Source organism: Anser brachyrhynchus, assembly GCF_964034855.1.
Source record: "Anser brachyrhynchus genome assembly, chromosome: 23".
NCBI lineage: Eukaryota > Metazoa > Chordata > Aves > Anseriformes > Anatidae > Anser > Anser brachyrhynchus.
In genome coordinates this window covers 7,117,949-7,139,035 of record NC_137716.1, presented here as the reverse complement: position 1 = coordinate 7,139,035, position 21,087 = coordinate 7,117,949, and the positions used below count along the sequence as shown (strand labels likewise).

Below are 21,087 nucleotides of genomic sequence, written 5' to 3'. Positions count from 1 at the left end.
TACCTGCGTGCACCCTTCCGGGGCCGCCTGGGGCTGCTCCCCCTGCCCCAGCCCCACGGTTCCAGCCCCTCCCCCCAGCAGCCGATGCCTCTCCTGGGTTGTGCCTGGATGTGTCCCCACTGCGGGGGGGCTGTTGTGGGCCCCCCTCCTGGGATCACCCTCAGGTCTGTGAGGGAAAGCGGGGGCAAATCTTGTTTTTGACCGGCTCTGCTCCCAGCCGTGCTGCTGACTGCACAGGGTCCCCTCTGATTCCAGGTACAGCGAGGGGCTGCGGGGGCGTGCGCTGGCCACGGGGATGGGTGCGTGGGATGTCCCCCTCCTGCCTGGGGATGGGGCTGTTTTGCCCCACACAAGGACACAGCACTCAGGTTTGTGCTTTTGGGGTGTGAGCCTGCTCCGAGATCGCCCCGGGATGAGCTGCTGGAAGTGGCTGAGGTGTTCCCGCACATCCCTCGTCGCTGGCCCAAACCACAAAGCACCGCTCTGGCTCTCCTGCTGCCAGCGGGGACTCGGGGGCCTCCTAGGCGCCGTTTCCCCGCTGTGTCCCTGTCACCCTCCTGTCCCCTTCTCCTATCGCTCATGTGAGGAGCGATAATCTCCTTAAGCTGCACTCAGAGGGGCCTCGTGGTGGGGCCTTGCTGTGGCCCCGCACTCGGAGCGCTCAAATGCCCCTATTGTTTGGGTGGGGGGCACAGAGGTCCCTGCTCCCCACGCACCCCTCAGCTGCTGCCCCCAGCGCCCCTGTGGCATCCGAAGCCACGTCCCCTCTGCTGTGTGATGGAGGTGGGGGGACCCTTGGCAGTGGGACTCTGCAGGCACTAGAGGAGGATTTGGGGGGCAGCTTCGGGTTGTCTCCCCTTCTCCCGGGGGATTTTGGCAGCTGGGATGCCCGAGCTCTCCCTGAGCGTCCCCCAGCCTTCCCTTCATTTCGCCGTGCGGCTGCGACAGCCTCGGGCTCACGCATGTGCTGGAAGCCGCTGCAGTCACCCAGCCCCGCTGCCCCCGGCCCCCGGCAGTGCCGCCAGCCCCGACCCCGATTAGCGGGGCTGGAGCAGCCCGCAGCGCCCTAATCCCGGCACAGAGGTGTTTTGTTTGCACCGAGTGTATTTTTATCCTCTTACTGCTGCCTGTTTCCTGTTGAGCTGCGGATGCTTTGGAGCGGCTCTGCATCGCCGGCGGGACGTCCCGGGGCTGGCGGTGGGGTTCGGGGGGACATGAGGGCAGCTTGCGGTTGTATTTGCTGCGTCTCAGTTAAGAGAAGAAAAAAGCAAAAAGGCAGAAAAGTTCAGCTCAATCCATAAAGTTTAGACCCAGTGAGGGCGCCCCAGTGGTTTGAGATTGGGGCTTTCTGGGGCCGGACCCTTTGCTGGTCCTGGTCGAGAGGGTTTGGTCCTTACACAGGCCCAAGGAGGGAGCTGCAGAGACCCCAAAATGCCTGAGCCAGACCCACCTCAGGGGTCCTGGGCCCGGTGTCCCCCACCATTGGGGCCACGCTGGGCTGGGAACCACTGGGATGTCACTTCTCGCCCTGCTGCTGGTGCCGCAGTTTGGGAACACCGGGAGGGGAGGGAGACGGGCTGGGTGGGACAGGGTCTGGTGTCCAGGGTGTGCCGCTGGGGGACCCGGCCAAAACCTGCAGGGCGTGGAGGAGGCAAAGGGCAGAGTCAGGCCTCCAAGTGCCCAGGTTCCCTCAGCACAGAAGAGGGGACAGGGCAGGGGGTCCCCTTGGGCCACCTGGAAGCCCCCAGCCTGGAAGCAAACGCGGCTCCTGCTCCCCTTGCTGCAGTCACGGGCACACGGCTGGGCTGGGGAGTGTGTACGTCTGTACCCGTGTGTGTCTGTACACGTCTGTACGTCTGTACTTGTGTGTGCGTCTGTACGTGTGCGTGCAGTGGCTGTGGGAGGGGACGCCCCAGACACCTCGGAGCTCCTCGGGGGACAAGGACGGCCCTGCTGGGGCGCCCCTGGCAGAGGCGCGATGCCGGTGCCGATGGGGCTGCGGCCCAGGCTGGGCACGGAGGACCTGGGGCTCGCCGAGTGACCGGCCAAGAGGGGTTTAAGGCTTTTGGGGCATAAAGGAGCCTTTTGACGGCCGGGGCCTGTGTGCCACAGTCATGAGACCCCGCTCACAGCCCGAGCTCAGTCATGGGATCCAGGAAACTGAATTCAAGCGTCTTAAGGAGCTTTTTTCCAAGCCCTGCTCTGGTTTTTCACGTGCTTGTCATATGTACAAAGACAGTATAAAAGGGCAGCGGGGAAGGGTCCCATCCGCGCTGGGGCTGGGGACTGAGGAGGGCGTTGGAGGAGGGAAGCCGGGGCGAGGGGCTCTGCACGGCGCCGGCTAAGATGGAGGGAAGGGGAAAGGGAAGGGAAGGACGAGGAGAGGAGAGGACGCGATGCTCTGGCAGCAGCACCCGGCTCTGCCCCACCAGGTGAGTGAGGCAGCGAACTGGGGGCTGGTGGGGACAGCAGCGGATGGGGACAGCGGTGGCGCTGGGGGAGCAGGGCCCACCTGCCCTGGGGCAGGAACGCTGCTGCGAGCATCCTGGAGCAGAGACCGGCCCTGGGGAGAGACGGCGGCGGCGGCGGCAGCATCGCGTCCTGGGCAGGAGGGAGCTCGGGGTGCAGCCGGGGCACCCCCACCCCACACTGCAGGGGGTGGTGGGGTCCTGGGGGTCCCCGGGGTCCCCCTATGGCGGGTTGGTCCCGGCAAGTTCCTGGGCCAGGCCTCTGCGGGTGTGCACCCATGGGGGGTACCCACACAGCTCGGCACACTCACGTCTGTGCGCTTTGTGCGCCCGCAGGCGGGTGCACAGGCAGGTGAGCACACCTGCACGCACACCCACGGGGGCACACGCGCACACGTGCACACACACGCAGTCCCCACGCTGCCTTTTTCAGTGGCACACTCCTCACCCCCTCGGTTTGCACACCCATTCGTGTGCACCCACGCACTGACGCACACCCCCGGCACGCGGCGCTGCCCATGTGCGCGTCCCTCTGCCCGCACCCCAAACCGCCCCCCGGGCAGAAGCAGCGCCAGGGCCGTTGGCTGGCACTGGCCATGGGCTGGTTGCCGCTTCCCATGGCCGCGGATTTGGGGACCCCTCGGCTCCCCCAGGCTCCTGCCCGCTTTCCTCCCCTCCCGGCTCACTTCTCTCCTCCCTCTGCAGGAGCGCGTCCCGTCCCCACCAGAGGATTGCGGGGCCGGCGGCCCCTCGCCCCCTGTGAGCTTCCCTTTGTCATCCTATGCCTGAGCGATGCCTGGAGGCTGGGACGGTGAAGGGAGGCCCACGGGCTGCCACAGCCCTGCCGCGACAACGCCTGGACACGGTGCATGCGGGACCAGGGAGCCGGCGGGGCTGGGAGCACCCTGGGGGCTGGAGCACCTCCTGTAGGGCTGGGGGCATCCTTGGGGGGCTGGAGCAGCCCTGGGGTTGGGGGGATGCAGGGCAGGGGGTGCCAGGACGGGGGGAACAGGACAGGCATCGCCCCACGCACTGAAGAGCCGGTCCCTGCAAAGAGACGACCCTGCAGGAGGAAGTTTTAGCAGCTCTGAGAAATCGCCTTTTCTTTTTTTCCTTTTCTTCTTCTTTTTATTTATTTTTTAACTTTATAAACTCTTTGGTGGCACATTTCACTGGGTGTCAGGGCCTGTGCTGGGACAACGGGAAATTTTCCATGCGGATGTGGAGAAAAGGTGATAAACTTGCCGTGCTGAGCAGAAACCTGCCCTGGGAGTTACATTTTTATGGCGACACACAATAACATGCAACAAATGGAGATCTGCAACACGAGAAGCATTCAGTGACCCAAATATGAAGATTTCTGTTTGATTTTTTTTTTATCTTTTCCCCTGAAAAACTTGATAAAATTCACTCTGCTCCTGAAAGTGAGATTATTTTGGGTGGGAAATAGGGGAGAACTGGGGGACCAAGTGCCTGCTGGGGTTCCAGAGACCCTCTCCTTGTGGGAGGTGTTTTGGGTGCTGACCCTGTGCCGTCCCCACAACGGGGCGGCCCGGGCTTTGTAACGGGATGGAAACCTGGGACTGAGTTTGGGCAGCCCAAATTGGAGGGTGCAGCTCTGGCACCCGGGTTCCCTCTCCCCATCCCAGTGGGTGCTGAGGCATTTGTGGGCACCCCGTGCACCCCATGTCTTTTCCCTGGAGGTGGGGTGGCTGTGGAGGCTGCCCGGTGCCTTGGCCTCCCCTGCAAATCCCCTGGGCCAAGCCAGGGAGATAGAAAAGGGGGGATTTGGAGGGCCAGGGATGGCTTTTTGGCAGCTTTTTCCTCTGCAGGGTGTGTCCTACAGGGCTCGGTGCTCACAGCTTTGCAGTACACTAGTTTTTAAAAGAGGGTTGAAATGGGATGGGGAAAATGCAAGCAGCAACCTTCCTTGAGAAACAGGGTGGTGAAAAGGTGTGAAACCCCTTCACGTGTCATTTTTAAGCCAGCACTTCTAGTTTTGCAGCCAGGCTTTCAGTTTAAAAGCTGGCACACGCATAAGTCTGTCTGTCCCAGCCCTGTTCCTTATTTAAATTAAATCAGGGTATTTTGTGAGGAGGTGGGAGCATTGTGGGGGAGATGGGGTCAGTCTTGGGAACCCAGTAGTTGATCTGCGGGTCCCTCAGCAGCGTTGGAGGAACTCATCTGGGGTGCTGAGCCCCCCCAAAAGGTGCTTGCCCCCCTCACTCTCTGCCCTGAAGGCGAGTGCCCGTTTCCCTGTACCTGGTCCGACTGCAGCGTCTGCGCGCTCAGAGGAGCTGGGCCAGCACCATCACGTACACACATGAGGGAAGAGACAGCCTGAATCGATTTGGGGTAGTTATTCCACATTGGATCCTGCAGGTCTGGGCAGAAATGGTTTACCTTATAGTATTTTATATTATTTTGTCAGCTTCTGAGTTGAGTAAACCTGGGGCAAGAATTATAAGGCAGGGAAACAACATTATTTAGTGTGTCTGCATATGCGATGTTTCTATATAGTCTTCTCTATTAGAGCTGATGTTATATAAAATAAATTTCTTTCTCATAAAAATAAAAATGCTGTCTCTTTTTGGGGAAAGAACGGCTTTCTTTTTTAGTGCTTGTGGGAGGCAGAAGGCTGGCTGGCAGGAGTGTGCGTGGGGATGCTCGGTGTGAGCACTGCCTGGTACCTCGTAAAGCACTTTGTGTTGGTGGCATGTTTCTGCCCGAGGAAAGCTGCTGTCCCCTGGTGTTTCCACCCTCCTGATTTAAAAAAATACGTATATGCAGTTGTCGTGTTTGTCTGAAGTGGTGCTGAGAGGAGCCCTCAGCCCACGTGTGCTCGTGTGACTTTTCCTAATGGGTGCCGCTTGCTCCAGCAGCGAGGGATGGGGATTACCAGAAAGGATTCCTTGCTGCCAAAAATAACCAGGTTTGGGGGTCAGAAATCATTTTCTAAATGAAGCATCTGTGTTAAACTTTTGGAAAATCTCTATCCTGCATTTTTGGACTATAACTGAAGAGTCTGAAAGGGAACGAGGTATGCGGTGGTGCACGTGTGCTTCCTTCTGCTGGGAGGAGCTTTAGCGATGCTTTTCATCGATCATTCAGGTTTTCCAAAGCCCTGGAAGTGCTGGGGCATCGGTTCCTTGCTCAATTCTCTCTGTGCTTTGGCCAGGAGCAGGAGGTGGGTTCCTACCTCACTTTCAGCAGCTGGGTTTGTTCTGCTGGGATACTGGGGCGGGGGGGATGACATACAGGAAGGATCAGTGAAAATAAAGGTTTTTTGTTTGTTTGTTTTAAGATGGCTATGAACCACGAATTCTGTCATCCTTCTTTTGTCCTTCCTTGGGGCCACAACTTCCTCCTCCCACCAGCTGTGTACCTTTCTCTGTCATCCAGCTGGCTCCCTGCACCTCCCCAGTACTTTCCACTCTGTCTTCTATCCTCACTTTCATGTGGGATGAAGCTATCCTGGATCATCCCTTGTCTCTGAACTGTGGCTTCTGCCTGCACGTGGTGGGATTTCTCTTGGAAGGGCTTTGTTTCTTGCTGTTGTCCCAACCCGGCCTCCTTTGCTGGGGATGCACCGCTCCCAGGGTGGGATGAGGGCAGGCTCCCTCCTCCAAAACCTCAAGGCTGAGGCCATTTTGGGAGTTGCGGGTGCCCCTCACCTCAGGCGACCCCTCAGGGCCAGCCCCGAGTCCCTGCTCTGGTGCCGACAAATGACCGCTGCGACGTGCCTCAGCTTCCCCGCTGAACACAGGCGTGCCAAGTGTTCGTGGGGAGAAGGAGGGAGGCCCGAGCCTTCCCAGCATCACCGCAACACGCAGCGTCCCGAGGGGCAGGGATCGCTGGGCGCAACTCCTGGGTCCCCAGAGGACCACCCAAGAATCAGACCGTGTGCCTGAGAGCGATGTCCAAACGCTTCTTGAGCTCCAGCAGGCTCGGGGCCGTGCCCGCTGCCCTGGGCAGCCTGTCCCAGCGCCCGACCACCTCTGGGTGCAGAACCCTTCCCTGACCCTCCCCTGTCCCAGCTCCGTGCCGTTCCCTCGGCTCCTGTCGCCGTCCCCAGAGCGCAGAGCTCTGCTCCCCTCGTGAGGGAGCCGCAGACCTCCACGAGGCCTCCCTCGAGCCGCACAACCCCGTGCCCTCAGCCGGGCTCAGCCCCCAGCTCTCCAGTTCCCCCCCCCTCCCCGCTCCGCCCGGCCGCCATTTTCCTCCCGCCCCCCCCCGCGGCCCCGCCCGCCATTTCCCCTCCCCGCCCGCTCAGGCGCGCCGCGGACAGCCCGGTGCTGGCAGCGGCGTCGCGGGGGAGGGGGGGGCGGGGGGAAGGGGCCTCGCGGGCCGGGCCGCGGCGCTCCCAAGATGGCGGCGGGCCCGGGGCGCTGAGGCGGGAGCGCGGTGCCCGGTGCCGCCCGGTGCCGCCCGGCGCCGCCGCCATGCTGCGCTCCAGCGGCTACTTCCGCGGCATCGACTGCCCCTTCCTCGGCTCCGGCGGGTCGGGGCCGGCCGGGGGCCCCCCCTGCCGCCGGCCCTACTGCCATTTCCGACACCCCCCGGTGGCGGCGCGCTGCGGAGCCCCCGGTGCGGCCGCCGCCTTGGGTCACGGCGCAGGTACGGCCCCGGCCGCGGCCTCCGTCCCCTCCCCGCCTCCCTTCTCCCGGCCCGAGGCAGCCCCGGGCGGAGGAGGCGCCCCCGGGCCTCGCCGGGGCCGCTCGGTGTGCGGAGGGGGAGACGGGGGCCTGTGAGCGGGGCCGGTGCCGGGACGGAGGGGTTGTGCCGGGGGGAAGGGAGCGGGCTTGGCACGCTCGGGCCGTGAGGCGCTGCCGGGCGGCCCGCACGAGGCGTGGGTGCTCCATACAGGTCCTGCGGGGGGCGGCTGAGGGGGCTGGGGGTGCCCGGTCTGGAGGAGGCTCAGGGGAGGCCTCGCTGCTCTCTGCAGCTCCCTGAGAGCTGTGGGGAGCTGGGGGTCGGCCTCTGCTCGCAGGTAACTGTGACAGGAGCGGAGGGAGCGGCCTCGAGTTGCGCCGGGGGAGGCTCAGGTTGGAAACGAGGGGACGTTTCTGTCAGAAGGAGCGGTCAGGCGTTGGGACGGGTTGCCCAGGGAGGTGGTGGCGTCACCGTCCCGGGGGGTGTTCGAGGAGAGGCTGGACGTGGTGCTTGGGGACAGGGTTCGGTGGTGACAGTGGTGGGAGGGGGACGGTTGGACCAGGTGATCTCGGAGGCCTTTTCAGCCGTAATGATTCTGTGATCCTTGGAGAGGGTGAACCCAGGGCTTTGAGCTCCTCAGTGTGTATGGGAGGGTGCAAGAGGACGGAGCCGGTCTCTGGAGTTTGTGCCCAGCGACAGGACGAGAGGCAGCGGGTGCAAACTGAAGCGCGGGAGGTTCCGGCAGGCTATGAGGGGGCGCTTCTTTCCTGTGAGGGTGACAGAGCACTGGGACAGGCTGCCCAGAGAGGCTGTGGTGGAGTCTCCTTCTCTGGAGATAGCCCAAACCCGCCTGGGTGCCATCCTGCGTGACGTGCTCTGGGTGCTCCTGCCCAGCAGGGGGGTTGGACTGGCTGATCCTCAGAGCCCCCCCCCTCCAGCCTCAGCCGTGCTGTGATTCTGAGCACCCTGCTCTGGTGAAGGCTGTGATCTTCGAGGAGCCCTTCCAACCCAAACCATCCTGTGCTCACCGGCAGGATCCCGCAGGCACCGCCCGGCCCACGGGCGGTGGGGAGCAGCTTCCTGCAATAACCGATTGCCCGAGGACAGCCTCCTCCTGTCGCCAGGCCCCTGGAGGATGGCTCTGTTCTCATCCCTTTCCCTGTCCCCCCAGGCAGCCGAGTTCACGTGGCAGCGAGGCGTCGGGGCGGCCTTCCGACCCGCCGCGCCGCCCGTGGGCCTGGAGGTGATGCAGGAGCTGCGCCGGCGGCTGCCGGTCCTGCCGGTGGGGCCGTGGGAAGCCCCAGCAGGACTTCAGCGAGGCGTGGAGCGCCGCCAGCTCTCTCAGAAAGAAGCTTGGCTACGGAAAAGATAGCTATTGTTCTGCTCGCTTCTTCCAGCAACTCTCGTCATTTTACTTAGTCATTATTTGCTGATCTGCTTATGGTGCTGGCAGAGAGAAGCCTTCGTTCTTCCCCCCAGAAGGTTGCTGCTCGCTTTCTTCTTGTTAAAGCTGTGTTATTCCGGTAGGCCCTACGTGCTCGTGCATGTGGTCTAACGACCTCAGGCCAAAGTTGTCAAAATAAAGCACAGCTTATCACTTTTTTTTTTAAATTGTGCTTGCTTTACGTTGGCTTATTCATAAACTTGAAAAATTAATGATTCTTTGTGTCCCTGGATCACCAGGTCATCTTACCATGACAGCTGTCTAATTTAAAATAAATAAGCACATTCAAGACAGTCACAGTCAGACACATACACTGTTATAAAAGCAAAAATTCCTGCCTCCTTCAGTGCTCTATTGAATTTGAAAAGCTCGGTAGGGCCCTTTAGGTGTGCTTAATATTTTAGTTACCTTTCAGTGCCTTTAAAGATCTGCAGAACGTCAGTTTTAGAACAAGGTTTGCCCGTTCTGGGCTCCCACCTGAAACAGCTGCTGCTGTACCAAATAAACCTGGTGCTGGTTTTGCTTTTTGAACAGCTTCAAGTTTTTGCTTACGAAATGGGGAAGCAAAGGTTGGTGTCTAGGAAAACCTCTCGGGGCACCTGGAAAGTTTGTGCAGCTTCTAATGGTGGTTAAAAGCGTTACCGTGAGAGCTGAGCGTGAGTGGCAGTCGCTGGAAGAAGTGATCCCGGTCCCGCTCCTGCTGGGCCTGGCTCGGATGCGTTGGCGACCCAGGAGCAGTCCGTGTCGTAGGGAGGGAGAGAGGTTTGGTGGTTGTGTTACGGCTCTTAGAGAAGCTTCGGTTTTTTGAAAAATAAAAGCTGCAGCAGGGGTTTAGTTCTCTCAGGTCAAGTGTCTGCCGCTCGCCAAAGCAGCCGGCTCCCGAGGCTTGGCTGCAGCCGCTGCCTCTCGGCGCCTGCTCTGCCTCCTCCCCAGCCCCTTGGCACCTCGGCGTGGCTCTCACAGCCACGGCTCTGCGCATTCTGCCTCCGCCGAGGGATGGACTTGAGTCGTTTTTTTGTGTTACTTTAGATTGAGAAATGGAAAATAAGCGAGGAACCTGCTGCGGAGCGCTGAAGCTTTAGAAGGGTGCTCTGTAAGGTGTCAAACGTCTGTAGGAACAGAGGATGCTTTTGCTGTTATTTTTAAGCAGTGCCGAGGCTTAGCTTCAGCTGATGGCTTCAGACGCGGTGCTCCTGCCCTCCCTGCTGAAGCCACCTAGCCTGGAAGGATGTGTTGAAGACTTACACTAGAGGGTGCAGTAGTGCAGCTGCAAGCAGGCAACCATCTTCTTGAAAGCAGGCTCTCGATCCAGCTCAGGTTGCTCCTGGGCAGCGAAGCTGCCTGTTTGGTTTTAAAGCAGCCTTATAAGAGGCATTTTTCACCTATTTAATTGCAATGCTTAACACATAAGCTTTAAAAACTTTTTTTTTCCTTTTTTTTTGCCGAACAGGTGGTTCCTGCACCAAGAGTCCCAGTGTAGGTCTGTGTTTTCTGGGATAGAGCCTAAATAAAAAAAAAAAGAGAACATCTAAAGAGCCGGCCTGCGAAGCATATTGATTCGAGGCTGGTGTTCACTTTGATGTTTGAGGATCACCTTAGGACTGGCAACAACCCCAAAACTCCTAGTAGGACTTCTGTGGCTTTGAAGTAGCTTTTGAAAACTGGGGAGGGGAGCAGGCCGTGGTGGAGGAGGCTGGGGACATGTGCCGGGTGGAGCGGAGGGGAGAGGAATTAGTGGGCTGCAGCGCCGTCCCCCACCTCCTTGTCGCTGTTGCAGACTTCCCGAGCAGCGTGGTGTGGGCGATGGGTGATCCTCATTTCTTCGGCGGCGCTCTCGTGGTCCCAGCCACCGAGAGAGCAGCGAAGCGGGGACCATGTCCAGCGGGAGGACGGAGCTCGCTCCCCGCCTTGTGCCGCTGTTTGCGCGGGGCAGGCGTTCGCTTTCCTTCCCCTCCGAAAGCAGCTCGGTAAATGCAAACCGGGCAGGTGAGGAGGGAACCGGTGCGACGCGTATGGTGCACGGCCAAGTCCCGCGAGTGCTTCGTGCGAAGCCTGTTGCAGCGTCTGTGGCGCAGGGCTCTGCGCGGCTACCCGAGGCTTGTGGGAACGCAGTACCGGCTGAAAGCTGAGGCCGGTGCTGAGCGACAGCCTCACGGCTGTGGTGTTTCCACGGTGCTGGTGGTGGGCTGAGAGATGGGCCGTGAGCCTGTGTGGGGCCGGGAGCCTGGGGGTTGCAAATTCTAATCCTGACTTGGCTGAAGTGCTTTTTCCATCTACCGAATGACTGAAACCCACCTGCTTCAGAGCAGGATGAAAAGATTATTGAATGTGTGTGAAGTGCCTTGAAAGCGTGCTGCCTAAGTAGGAGGGAAGAACTGCCTTCAGTCCTAAAAGCGTCTCTTCAAGAGCTGTGGAGGAGAAAAATAGGTCTCTCTTCAAAGTCTAGGTCCTGAGTATGCCGAAAGACATAAAAGAAGCACAATGCATCTCCTCACAAACATCCGAAGGAAACCCAGCCCTGGTTTGGTGGGTTTGGAAGTAGCTGTCAGGAGATGCTTGAGAGGCGGCTGTGTTCTGAGCGCAGAGCAGAAAGCGGCAGCCGGGTCTGGAGGTGCCGGTCCCTCTTTGTCGGCTCTGATCGCGGCGGTGGAGGAGCGAGGCTTTCAGCACCCTGCCTTGAAGCACTTGAGCCTCGAGCAGCGCGTGGGGACGAGCACGCGGCAGTCCTCCCCTACGGCCCAAAGCTTTCTGGCCGCGCGGATTTGCCGTCCGGATGGGCAAAGCTCTGCAGGGCAGCTCTGGATGGCACCTTTGAAAGGTGCCTGGGCAGGTTTCTGTGGCACTGTCCGGCAGAGCTTTTCCCCTCCAGGTGATTTGTGCTACCCAGCCCCCGAGTGAGGTGCCGTAACAGTGCCGTCTGGCTCCTGGCAGGCGCTGACAAGTCCTTGGGCTCGTCTCCTGGGTTCTGTCGGTCCTGCCACCGGAGCGGCAAGGGCCCAGCGAGACGCTTCATCTCTCCCTTCAGCCAAAAAAAACCAACCGCACGGGGTGGCCGTGACTTGTATGCGAAATGCTGTGCAAAATGATGCTCGATAAAACCTAAAGTGGCTCTTTAAGCTTTAAAACCTGAACTTTAACCATCCTCAGCCCACGCGTCGCTGTAGGACCGAGGCCGTGGAAGAGCCTCCAGGCGTCAGGAGCGTTGTTCAGCGCAATGCGGGGCCGCGTGGTGAACCCAGCGCTGCTGGGTGGGAGCAGCCCCTGTGCTCTGTGACCGCCCTCGTGCCACGCATCGCGCCGTGCGGGTTGGTGCCGCGTGAAGGATGACAAGCCTGTAACGTGTTTTCCTTCCTGTGGTTGCTGTGCGAGGCGAGCTTCTTGTAGGAAAGCGCTTTTGTTGGCACATTTGCTAGAAGGGAAACGGAATGAGCAGAAATGGGGAAAGCTGCCGACAGCGGTCGGTATTTCTGTGCCGGGAGGGGAGGTCGCGTGGCTCAGGGCCAGGTGCTCCCCTCACGGGTTGTGGGGGGACCTCGCCAGGGCCGCGTTTTTTCCTCGGTTGCGTTTAGGACAGTAATTACCAAATCGTTGCTGGTGGGTGTTTTCGAACTGCGAGTTTTGAAATGAAGAAGAGAAAACCCACTCGATGGCGAGGTCAGGACGGGTCTCCTCATGTAAATCAGAGTAACGACCTTCCGGCAGCGGGAGACTTCTCGCCCCTTAACTGAGCCGTGCTTGGGGCAGGTTATCTGAGCGGGCAGGCGCAGCTGCGCTGCGTGCTGTGATTTTGCGTGGGGTTGTGGGGCAGAGCGCTGCTGACTCGGAAGGGCAGGTGCGGGGGGCAGAGCCGCTCAGCGGCGTCCCCTTGGCCGTGAGCTGTGCTCAGCTCTTCCCCGCTCCAGCGTGGAAAGCAGCAGTGGGGAGGTGGGAGCAGCCCTTCTCCGCAGAACCAGAAGGGTGGTGAACGCCAGAGGTGCAGGGCCCTCACAAAACCAGAAGGGTGGTGAACGATAAAGGTGCAGGGGCCTCCCGGAGGCACCGGGGTTTGCAAACTCCCCGGGCTCCCCTCTGCGCGCTGACGGGAAGTCCTAAAGGATTTCTTTCTCCAGCGTGAAATATCTTCCGTGACATTTAAACTCTTCCTCCGATTTCATTCCTCGAGTCAAATGCTGCCGTGCTGCCGTAGCGCCGGAGAAGCGGGAAAGCCAAATTCAAAATCCGGGATCTCCCAAACCTCTCCGTGGGAGCCCCGCGGTGGGCGAAGCGGCTGGGATGTGCCGGCGCCTGGAGAGGCAGCAGCGCTGGGCGCAGCCCGGCACGCAGCGAGGAGCCGCGCCAGGCCCTCTCCCTGCCCCGCAGCTCCTTCCCCACTGGGAGCACTGGGAGCACTGGGAGCAGGAGGGTGGCGTTGGGCTCGGGGCGGCCCTGTGGGGCTGCTCAGCACTACCCCAGGCCAGCAGCTTGGGAAAGCACCCTGCTTGCCACCTTGTGTTGCTTAAATGGAGTAAAAAACAACTTGTACGGTGGGGGGGGGGGGGAAGGAGATGCCAAGAAGTCCCCAGGGTGACAGTCATGGTACTAGGAAAGAAAGAAAGAGTCAAAAAGCCCCTGCAGAAACTCGAGTAAAAACCAATCTGACTTTGGAGCAAATGAGGGTGAAGGCGGGACTTTGGGGTGGGAAGTCCTGCCCTAATTATCTCTGCAGCCCAGAAAGTGCTGTGTCAGCACATGGTCAGCGTGGCGTGCCATAAGCCTGTGCCGGAGCCTTAGCTGTGCCAAGCAGATATTCAAAGCCTCGAGTACAGCATGAACAAGTATCTGCAATACTTACTGACCGCGGGGAGCTCAGGTAATTCTTTGAAGTTTTGGGCATCCTGGGAAGCGAACTTGGGTTTTGTGTGGGTTGCAGGATGTGAAGCACCTGCCGGAGAGGCAGCTTCTCCAGAGAGGCTTCCCCTGTTAGCCATTCATTTAACATGAGACCTCGGTCCTCGGCGTTGTGCCTGTGTTTAAAAGCTACAGACTATGCAAAAACTCAGCCCTGCTCTGGCAGGTTTGCTTGCACGAGGATTTTAGTTTCACGGTGAGAGCTCGCCTTTGTGTCGAGAGAGGATTCGTGCTGAGAACCAGGGAGTGTGTTGGCTAAAAGAGCCCGGGGAGCCGCAGGTGTCTGCGTCGTAAAGGAGCTGCAGAGTTTTAATTTAGGCTTTTGAGGTAACTAAAGCTGGACGGGTTTTAAAACCAGTTTATATTTTGGTGTTAGCTCTTTGTAGGTCACAGCTGAAGCTTTTCAATGTTGTATAGCCTAAAAGGTTTTTGTCTTTAGTTTTTAACTTTGTTTTTCAAAGCGTCCAGTTGTGACTGTATTGAAATACTTTTTTTTGAAATACTTTTTTTTTTTTTCTTAAATGGGAGTTCTTCCCTTGAAATAGTTAAAGAAGTAAGACAGGTGCTGAGAAGATAACTTATCTTGAGCAAGTCAGAGAAAGGCTGGAAAATGGAGGGAGTGGAGGGTCAGGGGTAGAATTACTGCTTGTGGCCATGCTGGTCACCAGAATACTTGGCGGTATTTCTTTTTCTCTTCGTCCTTTGAAAGGAGAGTTGCTCTGCTGTTTACATTGTGAAGCAGATCCTTATTTTTACCTCGTGCTTGTACAAGAGAGGTGGAGATGTTTTCTGGTCTGTGTCTTTCTTGGAAACAGAAAAAGTCTGTTATTTTGTTCTTTTCCAAATAGAATTTCAACTTTTCTTGCATACTGAGGACTAACTTTAAAGCTAAAACGAGAAGGGGAATGGAAAAGTTCTCCGAAGAGTCCAAACACTGACTGTCCAGATTTGTGTCCCGTCGGTTTTAAAGCAGCGAGACGCCTTGTAGCCCGCGTGGTGCCGCGCCGCCGGGTCGGGTGGCAGCCTGGGGAAGAACCGCGATACTTCGGGTGCCAGCCTCGGCTTGCTGCCGCCCCCCGGTAAACACACCGGTTACTTCCCGTGTCCTTTCCGAGGCTAGGGGAGAAAAACGCGCTAACGTGCTGTTTCCCCTTCGGAAAACATTCCGTTTAACACAGATATCGACGTGCCTCTGGTGCTCTTTGCCTGTTGTAGCACCTGAGCGGATGGGACTGTAAATCACTGCGGCAATAGGGGAGTGTGAGCGATGGCTTTTGCACGGGCTGAGCGATGGCTTTTGCACGGGCCAGACCATCCTGTTCTGCCTTCTGCATCCTAGAGTTAGCTGGCATCGCCGGGGGAAGCAGTGGAGGTCCCAGGCTCCCTCTGGGACCACCAGGGAGGCTGTCAGGAGGGCGCAGCATCACACGCGGTAGGCTCGAGGACCTTCCAGGTGCCTCTTCTGCTGCACCGGAGGCAAACCTCTGCACAGTCGCGTTTTCTTGAATGAAAGCAGGAGCCGCGTCCTGCCTCGCGAGCCGCCGCGCGCGCTGTGCCCCGCCGTGTCCCTCCCGACACGAGCGCCGCCTGCTCGGCTTTGAGACGGCCGCGCTGCGCCTCCTCTCCTGCTGCTCGGCAGCGTGCTGCTGCTTGTGCCGGGACGATCGTCCCCGGCCGCTCTCGGCCCCTGGCACGAGCCACCCTTCCTGGTGCTGGTCGCGGGAGCTCCAGCCAGCTCGGCGCGCCGAGACGGCCCTTCGGAGGCTGGCACCATCTGGTGAAACCATCCCCGGGCTCTGTCACAAGCCGGTTTAAAAATACCGCAGCGTGATGGATGACTGTTCAACCTTTTTTTGGCCTTGCTAATATAAGACTTTCTTTTCTCGTGTTTGCTTCCTTTTTTTCTACCGAAGAAATGATCGCTTGGGTTCATAACGTGCTTTGAAGCTCTGGCACCCGATCCCTCGTACGGAGTAACAGGCGCAGGGAGTGGGGCGCGTGGGGAGAGGCCAGCTTTGACCGGGCTGACAGTAATACCTCTCCTACCCTGCTCTCCTTAGGCTGGTACAAAGTTACCTACGTTTTTATTATTTAGTGTTAATAATTAAAGCTAGCATTTAGAGAGACGGCGCGAGAAATCGTTAGGACCGTGGTTATGTTGAAAGTGGAATAAACATTTCTCTTAGTTCCTCTCACCTGCCCGCCTAGCCCATTTACTCTGAGTACGTGGTCGAGATGTGCTATTTTAAATCTCAATGTTAATTATTTCCAAGTAGTTGGATATTGTTAATTGTTGAAAATTTGCTGTGGGCACTTGCGAATGAGGTCTGCGCCAAAAACTGCTGTTTCTTTTGCACCGCTTAATAGCGAAGAATAGCAAAAGCTCAGCCTGCTGGCAAAGCTCTTCTGAAACATTTTGTTTCGTGAAACTACTGTCTTTTCCGTGAGGCTGAAGATGAAAAGCTTTAAATAATTTTCCAATGGTGATAATTTTTCTGTAATCGCAAAGCTTGGCCGTTTGCTAAGTACTGGCACGGTAAACACAGGCAAGCTGTTAAGCTAACAAGGCTGTTCTGACAACATTAAAATTAAAAAAAAAAAAAGTATTTTTTTTCCGAAGAGGTCTCCCAACAGTTTCCACCTTCCCCATCTCCTGTTGAATGCACCTTTTGTCGCCGGCTCCCAGCGACTCAGGGGAATGGGCGATTGGCAGTGGTTGCTGCCTGCCCTGTGCCGGTGTCTTTGCAGTTTGTCCGTTTCGAGATCGGGGTCGCCATCAATGTGAACGGTTCTCATTTTCGTCTCCGTTTCGTTTAGCAGCAGCCGCTGCTGCTCAGCAGCTCCGGCTGGTGATCTGTCCGGAGGGAAGGCATTGTCGTCCGCGGCCCACGTGCGTGCCGAGCTTCGCTCCTCTCCCCAAACCTGCAGGCTTGCGGTGACTGGCACCCGTCATACTTTCGGGCTCTTGTGTATTTAAAGCATCTGAAATATGCGCTCTGCCAGGGTGCTTGGTAAAAAACAAAAAGCAAAAAACAGACATCTTCTTCTGCAGAATGATTCACCGTAAAATAAGTTTTCACGTCAAACAGGTGACCTTGTACTGGATGCCTCCCGTTGCCCCGGTAATGCCGCCCTTTGTTGGCTGCCTTCGCCGGCTGCAAAACCCAGAAGGGCCGGGGCGCAGCAAGGAGCCGCTGGCCTGGAGGAGGTCTGTAAGAAGCCCCCCGCCTCAGAGCGGAGGCCTCGTTTTCTAGCACCAAAATGGCCGTAACTGGCAAAACAAGCGGCCTTGGGTTTTTAGGAGGATCTTTTTTTTTATGCTTCTGTGTACTCTTTGCCCAACCGGCTGATTTTAATGTGATTCGTTTCGGTGTCTTCTAAAGCTGTCTTCTGGTTTAAATAAATTGTTCCCCGAGGTGCTATGTAAATTCTTAATAACTTGGTTTTTATAGTGTTGACGTTAACTTCACCCTTCTGTGTCTCAGAGGGACTATTCCATATTTCTGAGGTACGTTAATTTATTAAAATAGTTTGCATTTTAGAGTGTCCCGATCACAGTTCAGTTCCCAGTCCTACAAGGAGTTGTCATCTCAAGGCTCATTATCTCGTGACTCTCAGGAGAGCGCAGACTCTCAGTTCTACATCCTCCAAAAAGAGTCATTTTGCGAAGTGCTTCTCACTTACTCATTTCGCTGTAGCAGAAGTGCTGCGGGCATCGCGTGTATCGGAACAGCAAGAAGAACAGAGTTCAATTTTTAGTAATTTTCCTTGCCGTGACCGTGTGGATCTTCGTATTAGTGTTCGGAATGGAAAGCAATAAATACAAAAGGCGGTGAAAACTCCTGTGAGTTGCGGGGCTGCGAGAAGGGCTGCGTGGCCGGGGGTGCCTGCCTGCGCGGCACGAGGCTCAGCCCTCCCCGCAGCCCTTTCCTCTCCCGGCTTCCCGGGAGTGTAATTAAGCACCTAAAAAGGTGGCCTGATTTCAGATGGCGTTTTTAATCCCTCTGACTTTGAGGACCTGCGTGTATGTCTGTGTGGCTTTCCGTGCATACAAAATTTCCTTCCGCGTGCATGTCCGCTACATTATCTGCAAATGCATCGTGGCCAAAGGTGACGGTCCTGCTTAGTGCTGCGGGGCCCCCTTACACAAGTGGCTTTCATGGAAAAGGCAGCCTTTGATCGGCGGCGCTGGGGTAATCCATCAGGCCTCCTACACACCTACAAAAGAGCTCTTTCATGACGGTATCTCAAAGCCCGCTGGCGTTCTCGGAGTTTGTAATGTGTTTTTACACCTGGTTGTTCCACTGAAAGACAAGGTGCGAGTTTTATACCCTAGATGAATGACAGAATCGGGCAGTTTGTATGGAAAACCCGCTGTAGGGATATATCCTGATGTATGTCGGGCTACATCAGGAAAGCAATTGCAGCTAACCTCTACGGTTAGTTTGGCTGGGATGGTTCCTGGCAGGGATGCAGCTGTGCTGGTGGTGTTTATTCTCATTTATGTACAGAGCCGTTCTGCTGGGCGTGCTTTCCTCTCAGGGCACCAGAGTCAGATTGTCTTCGACTTTCTCTGTATTCTGATAGATTTAAAACAGTTTTTCCTTTCTGTGTGGACAAAATGCTGTTCATAGAGTAGCTTTGCTTTTTTTTTTTTTTTTTGTGAGCAAATCTTTAGCTCCAGACTGTGTTCTCGCCTATGTTCACAGGGCACCAAAGACTTCACACTGAACAAATTACCAGCCTCTCTGTTGTTCCTCTAACAACTCTTTCGCTAAACTTCAGGTCCCCACCCTGAGCGAGGGGGTCAGAGCTGCCTCCTCCAGACGTCACTGCGCTGGTCTTCTACCACGGCAGAGCTGGTGGGAAATGAAGTGGGGGTCTGGAGGGCTCCCAGTTCTTTGTCAGCTAATATTTATACCTAACTACTTTGATGTTCTGTTTGTATATACTTGCTTTGATGACGATGCTGGTTGCATCTACTTTTGTTCCTGTTTTGTCCGTGTTTCTTCATGGCTTCTTCTCCTAAGCAGGCTCTGGGTATTGCTCTGCCTGCTGTGTGTCATCCATCCCCTGAGATGTTCAGGGTTGCCACCTTGGCCCTCCCTCTCTCCCCCAGGCAGTGAGCGCGTTCCTGCGGGATTTGTGCCGGGTGTTGCAATGGGGAGAGCAGGGAGCAGCTCCTCCTCCGCAGAGCGGGTGGAGGTGGTGGTTTCAGATCCCTGCACAACTGAGCCGGGAAGAAAGGACTGAAGTCCATGGTGCCTGTGAGGACTGTGCTTCGGGAATCCTCTTCGTGTCTTGGTTGTAAAGCACTTTGCGGTGGGTGGTTATACAAATACACCGCCTTGCTCCTTTTTCCCACCTTTCTGGTCCTGAGCCCAGCTCTGGCTGTCACTTGGAAGGTGATCACCACGTGGTGTTTGCCCAGAGTCTCTGCTCAACCAGGAGCTAATTGGCTTGCAAAAAAAACCTTTGCAAACCCAAGGGGGTAAAAATTGTGTTTTATGAAACCAGAGCCTTTATTTTAACCCAGTCTCTGCTGTTCTCTTTGCTGGAGGCTAGTTCTGCCAACTGCTAGACAGGGTCTCTTGGGTCTCTCTCTTTTTTTTTTTTTTTTTACTGCCAAAGGGAGCTGAGCTGCCAAAAAAATAAACCAGGAGAAACCTCAGTCTTGTGAGAATGGTAGAAACAACTCCTGTTGTTAAACACTGCTCATTCCGGCTGTTGCAAGAAATTCTCTCATCCCTGTTAGGCCTGAGAGGTTTTTTTCCTATCTTTTATCAGGCTGTTTATTGTTCAGTTCTTCTACATATTCATGTCGGGTGAGTCAGTTTTACTCCTATCTTCCTAGCAAGGAACACAACATTCTTTTGGAACACTAGCATTCAGGCGCTGCGATAAAACAAGCATTGCGAACTGTTCAAAGTCAAAAAGCAGTAGTTAGCTGCCGGTAACTTGCTAAATGCAGACATCTTCATTGCTGGGTTCCTCCAGGACTATCGTAGTCCTTCCAGGTGAAGTTACTTCCCTGCCTGTCCTGGGGCAGGCGGATTCCAGTTGCTCCGCACATTCACGTGAGATACTCCGGCCCTTCCTTTTCACCATGAGTTGGAAAAGTAGGTGGGAAAGTTTGGGACAGCGTCGTAGAGCATAGAGAGCATTTATACCTGTGAACCGCTTCCATCTCCTTGTCAAGAGTAACGTTGCAGGACGAGCTTTAACAGACCCTCCAGACGTAAGTAACCATGGATGGGTTGCTTTAGCATTTTCATGCTGGCTCCCTGGGGTGGGCCGTTGCTTGCCAAAATCGCTGCTGTGGAGCTGGGGTTGGAAGGGCCATGCGGCATGGCCAGAGCGTGTCCTGTCCTCTGGGGCTTCGGGGGAGCCCCCTCTTCAGCATTTTCTTCTGAGCTTTCTCCATGGTCCTTGGTCAGCCAGAACAGGAGGAGTTGAAGCTGCTAGCTTAGGGTGACAGCTTTAGCTTTTAGAGCTTCTTGCCATGGGGTAGTCTGTATTTTGTGTTTTATTGTTGATTGTAAGCAATAAACCTGTGCTATGACAATAGGACATAGTGCAGCCCAAGTTTTAGCCCATAGCAGAGAAGAAACTTAGATGCCTGGTGCACACCCCAATTCCTGTTGTGGTATGATTATTATTATTATTATTATTTTTATTTTTTTTGCTGTCCCAGTTTGCTGTCCTTGCTGAGCCAGCAACATGCAAACAGAATGGGTTTCATCCTGCAGTGCCCTCATTTTCTGAACGTGAGCAAGCTCTTCTGTTTTCCTTCTAAAATGCACTTTGCCTTCACTGTAAAGCATCGAGTATTTCAGATGACCGTCAGGGTTTCATGAGACTCGTTGTGATGTAGAGCTTTTATTTGTTCCTTAGAGGTACACGGGGGTAAGCAGCCCGTACCATATTCCTGAATCAAGTGGTAATTGGGAATTCCTGCGAGAGCTTCTGCTAATACTGCTCTAATACCCCTCGGTGGTTGCTTGCTGATCACCTAATTGCTATGGAAATGCATGCCCCGGGTGCAGCGCCGGTCCCAGCTGACAGCTCAGCTTTCTTGCGAGCGGTTGCGACGTTCGGCACGAGGCCCAGAGTGGAGCCCAGTTGATGGTGAGGTTAGCCACCCCGCGGAGGGCAGCAAAGTCGTGAGAGCAAGGAGAGAATGGCGAGGGGAAAAAGAGATGGGGGAGCGGCGGCTGGCAGGGCGGAGAGGAGGGGGGTGCAGTTTGCTCTCCAGGCATTGGGAACTCGTGAAGCTGCGCGGGGACTTTCTGACCTGCTGGGTTCTGCCGCACTTCCTTTGAAGGCAGAGTCACTCCCACTTCGATAAACAAGCTTGCAAGGGACACCAAAACACCGAGGGGTGGATCCTTTCTCAGCAGCTCTTCTCTGCTCATCAGTAAAAGAGAAAACAGCAGGTGCGTTGCAGGCCTGGTGATGAGCGGTGACTGCTGAGCTGATGTGTGCTCTGGTACCCCACGGCTTGCAGTCCGGGAGGTGCCTGGGTAAGGCAGGCCGCCCAAGGGCTCGTGTGAGAAGAGAAACGGGAGTGTTCAGTGTGCACATCTCGGTGGCGGATCTTTGCCGCTGAGTTCTGGTGTCCCCTCTGTACCTGCA

The 21,087-nt window shown here is 56.5% G+C and overlaps 1 protein-coding gene across 4 annotated transcripts in view; it reads left to right on the top strand.

Annotated features, from left to right (window-relative positions):
* The first annotated feature begins 6,790 nt into the window (after positions 1–6,790).
* The window catches only part of REXO1 (RNA exonuclease 1 homolog), a 42,619-nt gene continuing 28,322 nt past the window's right edge, over positions 6,791–21,087 (top strand). The window contains exon 1 of one of the 4 annotated variants that reach the window (XM_080566339.1): positions 6,791–7,085. In XM_080566339.1, the coding sequence (XP_080422465.1) occupies positions 6,911–7,085 (175 nt within the window). In that variant the 5' untranslated portion in view covers positions 6,791–6,910. Of the gene's footprint in view, positions 7,086–13,136; positions 13,415–16,160; positions 19,691–21,087 lie in introns of those variants that run through there. The other 3 variants (XM_080566336.1, XM_080566337.1, XM_080566338.1) reach the window with 3 other exon arrangements.